At 46.4% G+C, this 18,226-nt stretch overlaps 1 protein-coding gene across 2 annotated transcripts in view; it reads left to right on the top strand.

Annotated features, from left to right (window-relative positions):
- Positions 1-8,934, top strand: part of LOC141258978 (kyphoscoliosis peptidase-like) — a 64,815-nt gene extending 55,881 nt beyond the window's left edge. For both annotated transcript variants that reach the window (XM_073674314.1, XM_073674313.1), the window contains 2 exons: positions 6,639-6,829; positions 7,569-8,934. In XM_073674314.1, the coding sequence (XP_073530415.1) occupies positions 6,639-6,829; positions 7,569-8,815 (1,438 nt within the window). In that variant the 3' untranslated portion in view covers positions 8,816-8,934. The remainder of the gene's footprint in view (positions 1-6,638; positions 6,830-7,568) is intronic.
- Positions 8,935-18,226: the final 9,292 nt, after the last annotated feature.

The following is an 18,226-nucleotide window of genomic DNA, read 5'->3' as shown; positions in this document are numbered from 1 at the left end:
AGCTGATAATGCCAAGCTGGCCTTAACCCCTTTATTACCCAGTGAGCCACCGCACCAGGGCCCTGGATGAGTTGGGTACAGCGCCAGAAGATGGCGCTTCTATGAACGCGCCATTTTCCGGGGCGGCTGCGGACTGCAATTTGCAGCGGGTGGGACCCAGAAAGCTTGGGTCTCCCTGCGCTGCAGATTCCAGCCCCCAGCTGCCTAGTTGTACCTGGCTGGACACAAAAATAGGGCGAAGCGCCACACATTTTTTTTTTTAATTATTTGATGAAATTCATGGAATAATTAAGAAAAAAAGGGCTTCCCTATATTGTTGTGTCCGGCTAGGTACAAATAGGCAGCTGGTGGTTGGGGGCAGCCCGTTCCTGCCTGCTGTACCTGGCTGGACACAATTATAGGGCGAAGCCCCACATAATTTTTTTTTAATTATTTCATGAATTTCCTGAAATAATTAAAAAAAAATTGACGTGGGGCTTCACACTATATTTGTGTCCAGCCAGGTACAGCAGGCAGGAATGGGCTGCCCCCAACCACCAGCTGCCTATTTGTACCTAGCCGGACACAACAATATAGGGAAGCCCTTTTTTTCTTAATTATTCCATGAATTTCATGAAATAATTAAAAAAAAAAAAACGTGGAGCTTCTCCTTATTTTTGTGTCCAGCCAGGTACAACTAGGCAGCTGGGGGATGGAATCTGCAGCGCAGGGAGGCCCAAGCTTTTTGCCCTCCCCCCCCCGCTGAAAATTGCAGTCCGCGGCCGCCCCGGAAAATGGCGCGTTCATAGAAGCTGGATGCTGTACCTGGCTGGCATACAAAAATATGGCGAAGCCCACGTCAAAAGTTTTGGGAAAAATTTATTAAAAAATAAATAATAATTTAGGGACTGCATCTTTATTAAGTCCTCAAATGTCATTTAGTGTTAAAATAAAGGATTTATTTAAAAAAAAAATGGCGTGGGATCCCCCATAATTTTAGTCTCTAGCGGAGGTTAAGCAGACGGCTGGGGCAGATGTTTGAAGCCTGGGAAGGGGGTAAAACCCACGGAGCTTCCCAGGCTACTAATATCAGCCCCCAGCTGAATACCTAGCCTTTACTAGCTATTAAAATGGGGGACCCCCCAAAAAAAAATGACGTGGGGTCCCCTCTATTTTAATAGCTAGCAAAGGCTAGGCAGACAGCTGGGGGCTGATATTAATAGCTCAGGAAGGGTGCCATGAATATTGGCCCCCTCCCAGGCTAGAAACACCAGCCGTCAGCCGCCCCAGAAATGGCGCATCCATAGGATGCGCCAATTCTGGCACTTAGCCTCGCTCTTCCACGCTGCCCTGGTGCGGTGGCAGGGGGTAATAGTGGTGGGGTTCATGTCAGCGCCAGCTGCCATGAAGCCCAGGTTAGTAATGATGGCCGTCTATATGACACCCCCATTATTAACCTACAAAGTGTTAAAAAGAAAAAACACACTACACCCAGAAAAAAATAATTTATTTGAAATAAAACACCATTTTATTTAATTCTTAGTTTACTAAAAAAAAAATAGTTACCTGTCCACGTTCCTGCGCTGATCTCCCATGCACAGCTGTCACATCTGGAGATGGTGACAGCTGTGCATGGCTGCTGTAAGCTCACGCTGCCGGGAACACGTCCGCTCCCGGCAGCGGGAGCCACTGACTGAGGTCACCGGAGTGCATTCAGGCAGCGCAGCTCCGGAGACCTCCTTTACGGCAGTGCTGTACCGTGGGAATTTCTCACGATACAGCAGTGCCGTAAAGGAGCTAACCGGAGCAGCGCTGCCTGAACTCCGGTGAACCCTTACGGCCCCGTCATTCTAGCGGCGGCAGCGGTTCAGAGCGGTCACATTCTATGTGGCTGCTCTGAACTGGAGATCTTCGTGGGACACTCGTGGACTGCTACGGAGGGGTAAGGATAAGGTTGTGGTTTATTATTTTATATTTTATTACAGGAGATCGATGGCTTCGGGGAATTAGGTGTCTTGGTGAGTATAGGTGTAGTTTTTTATTTTTTACTTTATTTTAGGTGGCGATCGGCGGGGACAGGTAATGTATGAACTAATTTCTTTTAGGTAACCACTGGCCACCAATGACATGTATCTAACATTTATTGGGGACACAGTAGGGCAATTTAAATAGCAGGATCAGGCTGATGGGAACTACTGCTCCCATCGAGCTGATCCTGCTGGCAGGAGTGGACGGGGGACAGACATAGGCCGATGGGAGTAGTAGTGTCACATCGGCCTATGTCTGCCCGCACACACACCCGCACACATCGCACAGACACCCCGCACACACACCCCGCACACATCGCACAGACACCCCGCACACACACCCCGCACACACACCCGCACACATCGCACAGACACCCCGCACACACACCCCGCACACACACCCCGCACACACACCCCGCACACACACACACCCGCACACACACACCCCGCACACACACACCCCGCACACACACTAATCATGACGGGTCCGGGAGGTGAGGCTGACCTGTGCGGCCGTGGGAAAGTTGATGTGAGTTCATGCAGTCAAGCATGAACTCACATGAACCCTCTGAGGGCACCGCGGCTACTTCAAATGAACAGCTGATCGGCATCACCTGATACCTCAGCTGTTCATTTGAAATAACCGGCGGGAAAGCGCAGCACAGAACGGGAAAGCCGGCGGTGAAGTCTTTTCACTGCCGGCTTCCCCGCCCGGGTCCTTCGCTCCTTGGTGCTGTGCTCCCCGCCCGGTCCTAATTTACGATCGGGATGGGAGGTGGCGAGGGGAGCGGAGGATCGGGGTGGGAGGCTGCGGGGAAGCAGTATGGGGCTGTGTGATTGTTTAAAAGCCGGCGGCTTTTTACCGCGCGCCGGCTTTTAAACAATCAGGAGAATTCTCCCACGCTGGGATGGCATTCTGATGACAAGCTGGATCGCAGCTGAGCGCTGCCATCCAGCTTGTCATCCTTCAGAGACACTGCAGAGCGCAGGCATTATGGGAACTTCCGATTCCGGTATTCGATATTATAAAAGTATCGGAATTAAGTATCGGAATTCCGATACAGTGAATATCGGCCGATACCCGATATTTCAGTATCGGAATGCTCAACACTAATCACAAGTAGTGATGAGCGAGTATGTTCGGTTTACCCTTTCGGCGAGTATGCTCGGGCGAGTACTGAGTACCTTCAGCGTACTCGGTGATATGTTTGAATCTCTCCCGTGGTCATGATTTGCGACTGTTTGACAGCTTTAATACATGTGAGGAATGCTTGTTTCTTTCGCATTCCTCACATGTATTAAAGCTGTCAAACAGTCGCAAATCATGCACACGGGAGTGATTCAAACATATCACCGAGTACGCTGAAGGTACTTGGTACTCGCCTGAGTATACTCGCCGAAAGGGTTAACCGAACATACTCGCTCATCACTAATCACAAGCGATTTGCTAGCAATTTTGGACTTATCTTACCTTTAGTAAGCCTGCTCCTTGACTCTGTCATATTTGATGACAGAATTTCAGTTCTATCAGTGGTGTCAAAATGATGAAGAGTTTGACGAGCCCCATCATCTATATATATAATCGTCTTATCCCGTCTGTCTATCTGTCTGTCTTTCTGTCTGTCTGTGTGTCTGTCTGTCTGTCCTGGAAATCCCGCGTCGCTCATTGGTCCGGCAGCGGCCAATCAGCGCCGCGGGATTTCTGAAAAAAGATGGCGGCCTTTAGCGGCGCATCTGCGGGACGGAGCTCAGCGGCGATGCAGCCGGGAGATGACCGGCGCGAGGCGCTCATCTCCCGACTGCTGGCGCCGCTGACCTCTATGCGGCTAGGGTGTGAAGGGAGGACCGGGGAGCGGCGCTGCGGGTCGGGATACTTCTGCTGCGAGCGCCCGCTCATGTCCCGGGTTCTCGCAGCTGAAGTAGCCGCACAGGCAGCGGCGCTCCCCAGTCCTCAACAATATGATTCGCTGATTGGTCGCGATCTCTCGCCGCGACCAATCACCGATCTTGGCGCAACATTTAAACACCGCTGTGCTGATTGGTCGCGGACGCTATTTAAATGTGGCGCCCAAATCGGTGATTGGTCGCGGGCAGCGTCGGCGACCAATCAGCACAGCGGTGTTTAAATGTCTCTGCAAGATCGGTGATTGGTCGCGGCCGCTATTTCAATGTGGCGCCCAAATCCCGCGACCAATCACCGATCTCGGCGCCACATTTAAACACCGTTGTGCTGATTGGTCGCGGACGCTGCCCGCGACCAATCACCGATTTGGGCGCCACATTTAAATAGCGTCCGCGACCAATCAGCACAGCGGTGTTTAAATGTGCCGCCATTATCGGTGATTGGTCGCGGCCGATATTTAAATTTGGCGCCCAAATCGGTGATTGGTCGCGGGCAGCGCCTGCGTCCAATCACCGATTTTCAGCACAAATGTCCGGACCTTAGTGACACCATGTGGCTACTGTCGGGAGATCAGCGGCTAGCGTGTCAAGGGAGGATCGGGGAGCGGCGCTGCGGGTCGGGATACTTCTGCTGCGAGCAGTCGCTCATGTCCCGGCTTATTGCAGTGGAAGTAGCCGCACAGGCAGCGCCGCTCCCCGGTCCTCACCAATACGATTCCGCTCCCCGGTCCTCACCAATACGATTCGCTGATTGGTCGCAGTCTCCGCACCCGACCAATCAGTGATCTTGGCGCAAAATTTAAACAACGCTGTGCTGATCGGTCGCGGCCTTTGCCCGTGACCAATCACCGATTTGGCCGCCACATTTAAATAGCGGCCGCGACCAATCACCGATTTTGGCGCCAAATTTAAAACAACGCTCTGCTGATTGGTCGCGGACTCCAGCCGCGACCAATCAGAGAGATTGGCGCCAAATTTAAACAACACTCTGCTGTTTGGTCGTGGCTGCCAGCCGTGACCAATCAGCGAGATGGGTGCCAAATTTAAAGAACGCTCTGCTGATTGGTCGCGGCTGCCAGACGCGGCCAATCAGCGAGATTGGCGCCAAATTTAAAGAACGCTCTGCTGATTGGTCGCGGACGACATCCGCAACCAATCAGCGAGATGGGCGCCAAATTTAAAGAACGCTCTGCTGATTGGTAGCGGCTGCCAGACACGACCAATCAGCGAGATTGGCGCCAAATTTAAACAACGCTCTGCTGATTGGTCGCGGCTGCCAGACGCGACCAATCAGCGAGATTGGCGCCAAATTTAAACAACGCTCTGCTGATTGGTCGTGGACGCCAGCCGCAAACAATCAGAGAGATTGGCGCCAAATTTAAACAACACTCTGCTGATTGGTCGTGGCTGCCAGCCGTGACCAATCAGCGAGATTGGCGCCAAATTTAAACAACGCTCTGCTGATTGGTCACGGACGCCATCCGCAACCAATCAGCGAGATTGGTGCCAAATTTAAAGAACGCTCTGCTGATTGGTCGCGGCTGCCAGACGCGACCAATCAGCGAGATTGGCGCCAAATTTAAACAACGCTCTGCTGATTGGTCGCGGCTGCCAGACGCGACCAATCAGCGAGATTGGCGCCAAATTTAAACAACGCTCTGCTGATTGGTCGTGGACGCCAGCCACAAACAATCAGAGAGATTGGCGCCAAATTTAAATAACGCTCTGCTGATTGGTCGCGACCGCCGTGCGCGACCAATCAGCGATTTTGTCCCAAAATTTAAACCCCGCTCTGCTGATTGGTTGCGGTCGCCAGCCGCGACCAATCAGCAGTATTGGCGCCAAATTTAAACCCCGCTCAGCTGATTAGTCCCAACCACCGGCCGTGACCAATCAGCGATATTGGCGCCAAATTTAAACACCGCTTCGCTGATTGGTGGTGGTGGCCGGCCGCGACCAAGCAGCGATATTGGCGCCAAATTTAAACACCGCTATGCTGATTGGTCGCGGTTACCGGTCGCAAATAATCAGCATTATTGGCGCCAAATTTAAACACCGCTCTGCTGATTGGTCGCGGCCGTGACCAATCACCATTATTGGCGCCAAATTTAAATAACGCTCTGCTGATTGGTCGCGACCACCGGCCGCAACCAATCAGCATTATTGGCGCCAAATTTAAACCCCGCTCTGCTGATTGGTCGCGTTCGCTGCCCACGACCAATCAGCATTATTGGCGCCAAATTTAAACCCCGCTCTGCTGATTAGTCACGACCGCCGGCCGTGACCAATCTGCGATATAGCCGCCAAATTTTAACACCGCTTTGGTGATTGTTCACGTTTGCCGGCCTCGACCAATCAGCGATTTTGGCACCAAATTTAAACACCGCTCTGCTGATTGCACCCTGTCGGCCGCATGCATATTCTAGAATACCCGATGCATTAGAATCGGGCCACCATCTAGTAAGTCAATAAAGATCATTAAGATCTGTTTGGATCAGCCATACAATGGCATAATCATAGCAGGTTTGAACAAAGCCTCTATTTTTGAAGATTAGATTGTAAAACTATCGAAGGTATTTTATATGAGTTTGGGTCTATAAGTTTAAATTGAGAATATGACTTTAGGTGTGGAAAAATAGAGGAGATTACCAAAGTTACAATACTAGCTGTAGATGATCTGATAAGACTTATGCAATTTGCCTGACTCTGTCTTCCACTTGTCTCTTCTAGGTACAATGAAATTTATTTCCTCACCCACCCAGCTATTTTCATCATGGATCATCTCCCTGATGATCCTGAATGTCAGCTATTAGAAACATGTCTATCCCACAAGCAATTTGAAAAGAACGTATATCTTCGCAATAACTATTACATTTTCAACATGGTTTCCTACCATCCACAAATTTGTGTTATTGAAACAGGTAACACGAAATGAAGAGATTAAAGTTTTTAGTTTGGTTACTTTTATAAGAGCACTGGGATTTCTAGATCTTTGGGTACTTATTACAAATTACTTACATGGTACTAACATATTTTAGGACACAGTAAAAAACAGATGAGGCAATAGATTGGCAGAAAGAATGATTGAAACAAAAAACAAAGGCCCTGATTCATTAAGTTGTGTATGTCAGTCTTGATGAGGGGGCATGTTGGAGTCAGAGACGTCTGATTCATTAAGAGGCATGCACCTCTCTTAATGAATCAGGTGAGTCTTAAGAGTGGTGTGCACGTTGCTCTAATTTTACTCAAGTCAGGCACTTGAGTAAGATTTGTGGCATAAGAAACGCCAAAGCTCATTATGAGTTAGGCGAGTAGGTTTCGCCACACACCATCCCACCTTTGTCCCACTTCAGCTCCGATCATTTTGGTAAAGCTGACAGAAACTGGTGTGCAATCACCAAAAGCTGCAGGCTTATTAACAAAAGTATTTGCGACTCTTAAAAGCATTTTATGGGCGTAAAGGCTTTGATAAATCAGGGCCAAAGAGTTTGCCAATTAAACATTATAATAAATGGCCCATGGAAAAACAGAAATAAACAATAGTTTAAAATAATGTATGGATTTTCAGTTTCGATTTTTCAATGTAACGTGCACTGGTGTATCTCGATTAATTTTCCATTTATGAATGTTTTATAAAATGTAATTTTTTTTTTATTTCAGTGAAAGGAAAAGCATCAATTGCCATTGAAAGCGGTTGTAAAATGAAATTCAGCTTTAAACTCAATAAAACAGAAACTCCTGGTATATTGAAGTTGACGGACAATGGAATGAATCTTGATGTTTATCCACAAAAAACTGGCCAACACATTCTTTCTATATTTGCTCGAAAGGAAAACGCTCATGGGGATTTACAGCAAATTATGGAATACAGAGTAGACTGCAGTTTTGTTGATACCAGTATGATCATACCCAAATGTCTTAATAATCCTGTTGTTCCAAACTGGATATCACAAAAAGCTGGATTATTTAATCCCTCTCATCCTGATCCAATAATTCATGCAGATGACGGGTTATGTACAATCAGCTTTAGAACAGAAAAGATGTTAAAAATTACTGTGAGCCTGAGATCTGATGATATACAGACTATGCCTAATCATGTTATAGTAAGTGTGAAGAAGGACAAGGTAGAGTTTATTGTCCGTCTCCCACAAGCAGGATCATATGCTCTGCTGTTATTCGATGATGTCACTGGGATCATCGGCAACTACCTAATTGTCTGCTCAAATCCCAAGGTAAAATGGTCGCCTTTTCCATCTTTCCTTCATAATCCTGTTGGTCCTTCCTCTGAGACAGAAAAAGCTGGGCTCCTACAACCTTCACACTCCGATCCGATCATCAGTGCAGAAGATGGCACCTGTACGATCAGTTTTGCTTTGAAAAAGGATATAAAAACTTACTGCACTTTAGACTCTGATGAAATAACACTGACCAAGGAGATGGAGAGTAGACATGTTTTCCAAACAGAAACTAAAGAGAATGTAGAGATAAAAGTCCACCTCCCGAGGTCCGGAAAATATGTTCTACGAGTTTTTATTAAGCCAAGAGAAAGTACTAGTTCTACATACAGCTATCTATGTAACTATCTAATTACGTGTTCCAACCCCAGTGTGAAGTGGCCTGTGTTTCCTTTAGCATACAATCAATGGGAGGGACACTTTGAGCTATACTGTCCTCTAGAAGGCGTTCTACCTAAGAACAGCAACGTCTTCTTCAGACTCAAGATTACAGATGTCGCTGCAGTTTGTGCTGAAGGAAAAATGTCAATTCCTTTGACTCTCACTGACAGTGGTTACTGGGAAGGAACATGCAGCACAAAGGGTGTTAAGGAGCTTTTTATCTCAATCAAATACAATAAGGAATCAGATACTCGCCACTATATATTGAAATATACTATTGAAAATTTATAGATATCTAGTGGCAACAATACCTGAAGTTTCAGGTAAAGTTTATGAGTTGGTAGAAATTCCACCATATACAGTACAGACCAAAAGTTTGGACACACCTTCTCATTTAAAGATTTTTCTCTATTTTCATAACTATGAAAATTGTACATTCACACTGAAGGCATCAAAACTATGAATTAACACATGTGGAATTATATAGTTAACAAAAAAGTGTGAAACAACTGAAAATATGTCTTATAGTCTAGGTTCTTCAAAGTAGCCACCTTTCGCTTTGATGATTGCTTTGCACACTCTTGGCATTCTCTTGATGAGCTTCAAGAGGTAGTCACCAGAAATGGTCTTCCAACAATCTTGAAGGAGTTCCCAGAGATGCTTAGCACTTGTTGGCCCTTTTGCCTTCACTCTGCGGTCCAGCTCACCCCAAACCATCTCGATTGGGTTCAGGTCTGGTGACTGTGGAGGCCAGGTCATCTGGCGTAGCACCCCATCACTCTCGTTCTTGGTCAAATAGCCCTTACACAGCCTGGAGGTGTGTCTGCTGCTAGAACGCTGTGTGGCATTGACCTAGTCTCTAATCTGAGCTGCTGTTAACCTGCGATTTCTGAGGCTGGTGACTTGGATAAACTTATCCTCAGAAGCAGAGGTGACTCTTCGTCTTCCTCTCCTGGGGAGGTCCTCATGTGAGCCAGTTTCTTTGTAGCGCTTGATTGTTTTTGCAACTGCACTTGGGGACACTTTCAAAGTTTTCCCAATTTTTTGCACTGACTGACCTTCACTTCTTAAAGTAATGATGGCCACTCGTTTTTCTTTACTTAGCTGCTTTTTTCTTTCCATAATACAAATTCTAACAGTCTATTCAGTAGGACTATCAGCTGTGTATCCACCAGACTTCTGCACAACACAACTGATGGTCCCAACCCCAATTATAAGGCAAGAAATCCCACTTATTAAACCTGACAGGGCACACCTGTGAAGTGAAGACCATTTCCGGTGATTACCTCTTGAAGCTCATCAAGAGAATGCCAAGAGTATGCAAAGCAGTCATCAAAGCAAAAGGTGGCTACTTTGAAGAACTTAGAATATAAGACATATTTTCAGTTGTTTCACATTTTTTTGTTAAGCATATAATTCCACATGTGTTAATTCATAGTTTTGATGCCATCAGTGTGAATGTACAATTTTCATAGTCATGAAAATACAGAAAAATCTTTAAATGAGAAGGTGTGTCCAAACTTTTGGTCTGTACTGTACTTCCCTATGTTTCTATGCCCTACTTTTTAGTTACATATGGAAGTTCATCCTAGTCACAGAGTAACTATCTCCATTTCTGCTGTTAGTTATTCTTGGCTTATATCAGCTATAGATTACATAATGTCTGGAGCATTGTGGAGACTAAGTATTGTTGCGACATATAATACATTAGATACATTAGATGACTCTCGGACTAACGATGCTTTGGCTGATCTTTCAACCAACAGGCATCTCAGCTGACACTCCCATGCACAGGAGCATTCGCTTTGATCAGCACTCCTGTTGACAGAGAAAGCTGCCAACTAACATGTTGGCCGGTGGCTTATTTCCTTATTTCAGGGAGAACAATGTGTTCAGCAGTCCAAAGTTGGACATGTGCGATCAACATCTTTCCTGGCCATCAGGTGGCCGGCATCACCATACACATTGGACCTTTGACCAAACCCATTGATATCAGCGGGTTCAGTCGATATTAGTCTAAAGTTTATTGGGGCCTTAACAACTCATGCATATTGCAATTCTGTAGTGATGTATACTGCTTCATAATCCAGATGTAACACCCAGACCCTACACCGATTGAATACAATGTGCAAGCCCACAGGTTTCTAGATAGATTGAGTAAAACCATTGGCTAAGTGTTATCTGCAAAACAGACAGATAGTCACTGGTACAAAAACTTTCTTCAGAATGAGGTCTAAAGACCCCTATGCACATTAGGTGAAAATCAGCTGACTCTGCTGCTTATAGTGTGACCAACTATATGGGTGTTTTCTGACTCGCCCCTAACAAATGATGTCCAGTGAGAGAAGGATCAGGCAGTTTGAATTCAAGCACCCGATACTTTTGGTCTCCCACTAAATAATCTGCTGCTATAGTTGTCTGGCAGTGGCTTGCTCTCCTCTACCCATTGCAAACACAAGAACTCTTGCCCAAATTGAGTGTTAATGAGTGTAGTAGAGTTAGGGGAGAAAGCTTGGTGGACAAAGGAGTTATTCTAACTCCATAACTAGGCTGCGAGTGTAGAGCACTTGAGACTCCATTTCTTGACTGTCTTTATGTACCAGTACCCACACGAAGAGATCTCATCTTAAAGCTGGACTCGACTGCAGGAGACACTTATGAAGGTTTTAGAAGGTTTATTTTCAATCAGAGTTCTTGTACTTATCACAATTACAGTATCAGTTACAGCTGCAGTAGGTAAAAAAGACTATTCTGAACCAGAGACATGAAATTCCTAAGATGGCTGCCATACTCACAATGAGGAAGAAGAAGGGAGGGATTACTGACATCAGAGCTAGGGAGGTAGACAGGGAGAGAGGGATGACAAAATTTTAAAAGGCAAACCCTATTGCATAACATTCATTGTGGGACATCTATTGCGGCACAATTGTACTTCTTTCATACCCCTATCCACACAGAGTATAATATCTTCAGAGTGAATCCCCCCACAGTCACCCCACATGTACAATATAATACAACACTGTATGATTTCCAAGTCGTGGGACATGACAGCAGCATCCAACCAACAGTTATCTAAAGCATAAGAGCAACTTTAGACAGAAAGGGTGTGGTATAGAAATGTGACCAGATTGCAGCTGAGGCGCAGGAGGATGCGCATAATTAACAATATGGTAAATTTATACCTGCATCTGAAACTGGCGGTATTCTTTAGATAATCTATAAAACTGTATAACTTGAAAGTTGAATATATTTTTACCAAGTAGTGATCACAAATCTGCTTCAATATGTAATAAATTATTTATTTTGGGGAATCTATTAGAGTAAACACACATTAGTCATTTGATTGCTAGACTAAATGTTCTATTACCTTCATGTAAACAGTTTTGTATGTACAATAACTGTTAATTAAAGAATAGAATTAGTTTCACTTAGCTTTTTTGGTTAATAAAATAAAAACACAAACAATCCACTTTTGTTTTTTTTTTTACATTTTGATTATATAATCTATGTTGGATCACTTACAGCTTCAATTCATGTAACATGTCACATACAAAGTAGCTAAAGTAAAAGCAATATTTTACTCAAAACTGATACACTATGTTATGCATACCGGCTTTCCTTAATTCAGCACCATCCTTTATTGCAAAGTGTAGGTTATGAAACCGCAGTTGGGTGTGGTTCATGTTCCACTATGGCTTCCACATTATAGGTAATCTATCATGTTGTACATGCAGTCCGATCTGTGGACACCATGGTATAGAGACGGAAAAGCAGTAGGTGGTCCTACTCAGTCACTGACAGCTATCTCCGCATGCACAGTCATACAGGGACCACCCACTGGCCTCATATGCATCCATACACCAGCGATTTCAATGAACAAAATGCAAGATTTACTGAAATGTTTCCCACAAAAATGTACAACAATCTGATCAGCTCCTCCTGCTCTATAACATCCTGTCTGCAAATCAGAGATCATTTTCAAAATGAGATGTTTCCATTAAGTTTGTTGTCAAATACTATGATATCTCCAGAGCACTGGTGGACACAGACACAAAAGGCCCATATGCAAAAACAATATATGGGCCCTTTGCAGCCCAAGAGCTCCAATACAGTGGGTGCGGAAAGTATTCTGACCCCTTTAAATTTTTCACTCTTTGTTTCATTGCAGCCATTTGGTAAATTCTAAAAAGTTCATTTTTTTCTCATTAATGTACACTCTGCACCCCATCTTGACTGAAAAAAAAAACAGAAATGTAGAAATTTTGCAAATTTATTAAAAAAGAAAAATTGAAATAACACATGGTCCTAAGTATTCAGACTAGTGTTGAGCGAGCACTAAAATGCTCGGGTGCTCGAAGCTCGGGCCGAGCTCGCCGTGATACTCGGGTGCTCGACCCGAGCAACGAGCCCAATGTTAGTCTATGGGAGACCCGAGCATTTTTGTGGCGGCACCCCCGGCAGTCTTTTAAAAGCCTAACAAGTGCCCAAAACGATAGTGACATGGGGACAGCATGGAGATCGCCCCAGGAAGCATTTCTGACCCCCAGGTCACTGCTGTCAACAACGTGGTCAGAGGTATTAAGCCACTTTTAAGGGCTCACAATAAAACGTTCAAAAACGAAACTGAAACTGCTTTCCTGTGAAATATGTTAAGGAAGTTCCTTTCCAGGGTAAAGACTTGTGTATAAGGTAAAATAAATAACCCCCAAAAAAGTACTCCTCCACACCTTGGGCTATGTTCACAAGTAGCATTTTTTATGCGTTTTTGCACTTTTGTATTGCTTTCAACCGTGACAAATGCATCACCGGGAAATGTCATTTTAACATTTTACAACATTATCTGGCCATGTGCTGTGTGACACATGCATACAGTGCTGAAAAGACATGGGAACAGCATGGGGAAGACCCCTGGAAGCATCTCTGACACCCAGGTCACTGCCTAAAAGTGTGCCCATCAGAAGTGATCCTTGTACCAGGGCAGTGTTCAATTGTACCGCCCCCATTCCTTGCAATGCAAGCACAAGTATGCAGCCTGCCACCCACCCACCCCCAGGCTGCAATACCATACTGCTTGCTTGCTTGCACTTGAAATTGGGCATTTTAGGCATGTGGAGGCAGAATCTGGCCACCACGTCATGGCTGCGTCGGCGGCCTGGTATCCATAGTCAGTCCCCAGCCGCCCGGCGGCCGGGTGTCCACGCTTGGTCCCCAGCCGCCAGGGGGCGGCCAGGTGTCCATAAACGGTCCCCAGCCGCCCCCTATTTGTCCCGGTGCGCCTTATACACAAGCGCGCATACAAAAACACTACCTGTGCCCTCCCCAGTGCATTTAGTGGGAAGGACAGCCTAACCGCAAACACGTGGACAAGTGAATGTGGCCAGGGATGGTCCATCTCACTGACACCTTCACACTGGGTTAATATTGTGGAAGCCAGGACACAGTTGGACACTGGGATGCAACACGTCCTCCAGACATAGAGGATTGCGGGTCCTGGCTCACTCAGGCTTCAACACAAATTTCAGAAGGTAGACAGCAGCAGTGGTCGGCCTCTTACACAACGAGTAAATTATCCATGATCATGAAGCCATCCATCTCCTTAGCTTTCTGTTCCTTGGAATGCAAGCGCATGTATGTAGTAGCGGCTAGGCCTGAGGTGGTCAGCGTTTTGGTGCATATCCTACCTCCTCCGAGGATTGCTGGATGTTTTCCTGCTACTATCCCAGTTCTATGACTCCCATTAAAACAAAGCTTCAGGTGATGAATGATGGATGAGGTGGTGGCAAAGGATAAAGAGCAGGAGGAACAGGGACCATTCACATCAATATCAGGCCAGTCAACCACACATGTCTTGTAGGATATGTTTCTGTACCAAAAGGAGCCGTTCGGCTACACAGTTATAGGGCATACAGTGAGTGCAATGCCTACCAAAAATTTTGAGGCACTCCAATGCCCCTTGGAAATAACATGGAGGTCAGAGGGCCTTAACTAAACCGTTTTTTTCCATTTATAGTAACTGGGTCTCCTGTACACTGTTGGCCTAAGCAGTGAATGGAAGGCATTCCAAAAATTATGAGGAACTTCAATGCCCCTTGAAACAGACATGGATTACAGCGTACAAAAAACCTTCTACCCATTATTGGGGAGTGGGTCTCCCTTAGTTTTTGCCTTTGCATTGAAAAACAAAAGCTGACTAAAATTAGGAGGAAATGCAATGCCCGTTGGAAGAGTCGTGGAGGTTAGAGGTAATAAAAAACAACATTTCAATGCCCCTTGGAAGAGCTGTGGAGTTCAGAGAGGCTTAAGAAGACGCTTTTAATGCCCCTTTGAAGAGACGTGGAGGTCACAGTAGCTTAACAAGACAGTTTTAATGCCCCTCGGAAAAGACGTGGAGGTCCCAGTAGCTTAACAAGACGGTTTGAATGCCCCTTGGAAGAGACGTGGAGGTCACAGTAGCTTAACAAGACGGTTTTAATGCCCCACGGAAAAGTGGTGGAGGTCGTAGTAGCTTAACAAGACGCTTTTAATGCCCCTTCCAAGAGCCATACAGTACAGCATATTACAAACATTATTCCCATTATTGGGGAGTGTGTCTCCCATAGTCTTTGCTTATGCCTTCCAAGCAAAAGCTGCCAAAAATTAGGACGGAGGAACTTGCAATGCCCCTTACAAGAGCCATGCAGTAAAGCATATTACAAACATTATTCCCATTATTGGGGAGTGTGTCTCCCATAGTCTTTGCTTATGCCTTCCAAGCAAAAGCTACCAAAAATTAGGACGGAGGAACTTGCAATGCCCCTGACAAGAGCCATGCAGTAAAGCATATTACAAACATTATTCCCATTATTGGGGAGTGTGTCTCCCATAGTCTTTGCTTATGCCTTCCAAGCAAAAGCTGCCAAAAATTAGGACGGAGGAACTTGCAATGCCCCTTACAAGAGCCATGCAGTACAGCATATTACAAACATTATTCCGTTATTGGGGAGTGTGTCTCACATAGTCTTTGCTTATGCCTTCCAAGCAAAAGCTGCCAAAAATTAGGACGGAGGAACTTGCAATGCCCCTTACAAGAGCCATGTGACTCGCCCCCTGGGCCGTGGGGCACTCAGAACCGGGCTTCAGGGCAACGCTGGGAGTAGTAGTGGCGACCCGGTCCCATGGCTCAGGGTGGTCAGACCAGTGGCAGTCTCTTATATGTTTTAGGTAATGTCCGACTACGCCACCCGTGGATTGCGGCTATTATGAACCGCTGCTGCAAGGCAGTCCCCTGAGGCTGATGGTGTGTGCAGCTGAGATGGTATAACTCCCCACGGGGAGAGTGTAGCCCCAGGGCAATGCAGTAGATGGTGGGGGTGATGATGCAGGAAGTCCCAGTACCGTTAGTGCTGGCGAAGTAAGAAGCACAAAGACAACATGTTGCAGTCCAGGGTCTTTTACTCAGCGTTCATCTACTCCAAGCCACTTCTGCACAGGTAGTGACTGCCTGAGCCGTGCCGTGTCCACCAGGTGAGGGGCTCGGTCAACCCCCAGGCAATTCCGGAGTATGGCACAGGACTCCCTTCTATCCTTCCTCTGGCTCGTGCCCCACCAGTGACCAAGCTTTTGTCCAGCTGCCACGGATCTATGCGGGTAAACGTGGGCCCCGTTTCCCGCTATCCTATATGGTGCCTTCCTAGCAAGGTTTAGTAGGGGGTCGCACCAAGTAATGATCATGACCTCCGGTTCTTGGCTGAGGGTAGTTTCTCCTCCACCAATTTGGGATCCGGTACCCTTTTCTCGCCTGACCCGTCACCCGTAATTTCCTGGGTCCTTAGGGTCCCTTCTGCCTTCTTGTTCCTGAGCCCTTCTACACTTTGGGTACTTCTCTTCCTTTTCTGTTCCTTTCTGTTTCTGTTCCTTTCTGTTCCTGTTCTCCTCTCCTCTCTGGCTCCGGCCTTCACTCTAGGCCTGCCAAGTGGAGCTGGGCCCAGACTGAGCCACAGCTCCCAGTCAGCCCTCTCTGGCTGAACTCCTTCTCTCCCTGAACTCAACCCAGAACTAAGATAGTGCCCACCTTATATACCCTCCCCTAGTGTGTGAGCTCAGGTGACCAGCAACCAATGAGCTCCTACCTATGCTACAGAAACCGTGCCCTTCTGCTCCTACATCACTGGGTTTTCCTCCCCCCTCCCCACTCCAGCCAGGGACATAGTCTGTCGTGCCTGCATTACTATATAAATGGGAGCACCGTTCAGCTGTCCCCCGGAAATGGGGTGTGTGTGATGCATGCAGCTAACTGAGCCCTGGTCCATACTCCATCCTTACCCAGGAATGGAATATCACACCTCTGGCAGAGGTGCAATACCCCTGTAGCAGCCGAACCCTCGGGGCGCTACACATGCAGTACAGCATATTACAAACATTATTCCCATTACTGGGGAGTGGGTCTCCCATAGTATTTGCTTATGCCTTCCAAGCAAAAGCTGCCAAAAATTAGGACAGAGGAACTTGCAATGCCCCTTACAAGAGCCATTCAGTACAGCATATTACAAACATTATTCCCATTATTGGGGAGTGTGTCTCCCATAGTCTTTGCTTATGCCTTCCAAGCAAAATCTGCCAAAATTTAGGACGGAGGAACTGGCAATGCCCCTTCCAAGAGCCATGCAGTACAGCATATTACAAACATTATTCCCATTATTGGGGAGTGGGTCTCCCATGGTATTTGCTTATGCCTTTCCAAGCAAAAGCTGCCAAAAATTAGGACGGAGGAACTTGCAATGTCCCTTACAAGAGCCATGCAGTACAGCATATTACAAACATTATTCCCATTATTGGGGAGTGTGTCTCCCATAGTCTTTGCTTATGCCTTCCAAGCAAAAGCTGCCAAAAATTAGGAAAGAGGAACTTGCAATGCCCCTTACAAAAGCCATGCAGTACAGCATATTAAAAAACATTATTCCCATTATTGGGGAGTGGGTCTCCCATAGTCTTTGGTTATGCCTTCCAAGCAAAAGATGCCAAAAATTAGGATGAAGGAACTTGCAATGCCCCTTACAAGAGCCATGCAGTACAGCATATTACGAACATTATTCCCATTATTGGGGAGTGGGTCTCCCATAGTATTTGCTTATGCCTACCAAGCAAAAGCTGCCAAAAATTAGGATGGAGGAACTTTCAATAATGGCAACACGGACCACGGTCACCCTGGTGGTATAGTGGTGGTGGAGGCTGAGGATAAGGAGAAGAACACAAAACAGCCGAAATGAGGAAGCGTATACCCATGTGTGGGTGTGAAGCGGTGCATGTGAATACACCTCCCAAAATAACACAGTGGATTTGACTTTATGTTACTCTGCTGTCATTTGGTGGTGATGAGAAGTTTGGCCCAATCCAGCCCTTGTTCATTTTGATAAGGGTCAGCTTGTCAGCATTGTCAGTTGACAGGCGAGTGCGCTTATCAGTTATAATTCCCCCAGTGGCACTAAAAAAATGCTCCGATAACACGCTAGCGGCAGGGCAGGCCAGGACCTCCAAGGCATTCAGCGCGAGTTCATTCCAAGTGTCCAGCTTGGATACCCAATAATTAAAAGGCACAGAGGAATCATGGAGGACGCTGGTACGGTCGGCAAGGTACTCTCTCACCATCTTTTGAAACTTTCCACTCCTTGTGAGAGTACCCCACGCCTCAGGGCCTGTAAGCTGGGCGGGTCTCAGAAAACTGTC

The sequence above is a fragment of the Phyllobates terribilis genome, unplaced genomic scaffold (genome assembly GCF_046119375.1).
Source record: "Phyllobates terribilis strain yellow unplaced genomic scaffold, ASM4611937v1 Scaffold_3__8_contigs__length_932513732, whole genome shotgun sequence".
In the NCBI taxonomy this organism is placed as follows: Eukaryota; Metazoa; Chordata; class Amphibia; order Anura; family Dendrobatidae; genus Phyllobates; species Phyllobates terribilis.
Note: the sequence above shows the minus strand (reverse complement) of the source record. Positions and strands in the feature narration are given on the sequence as shown.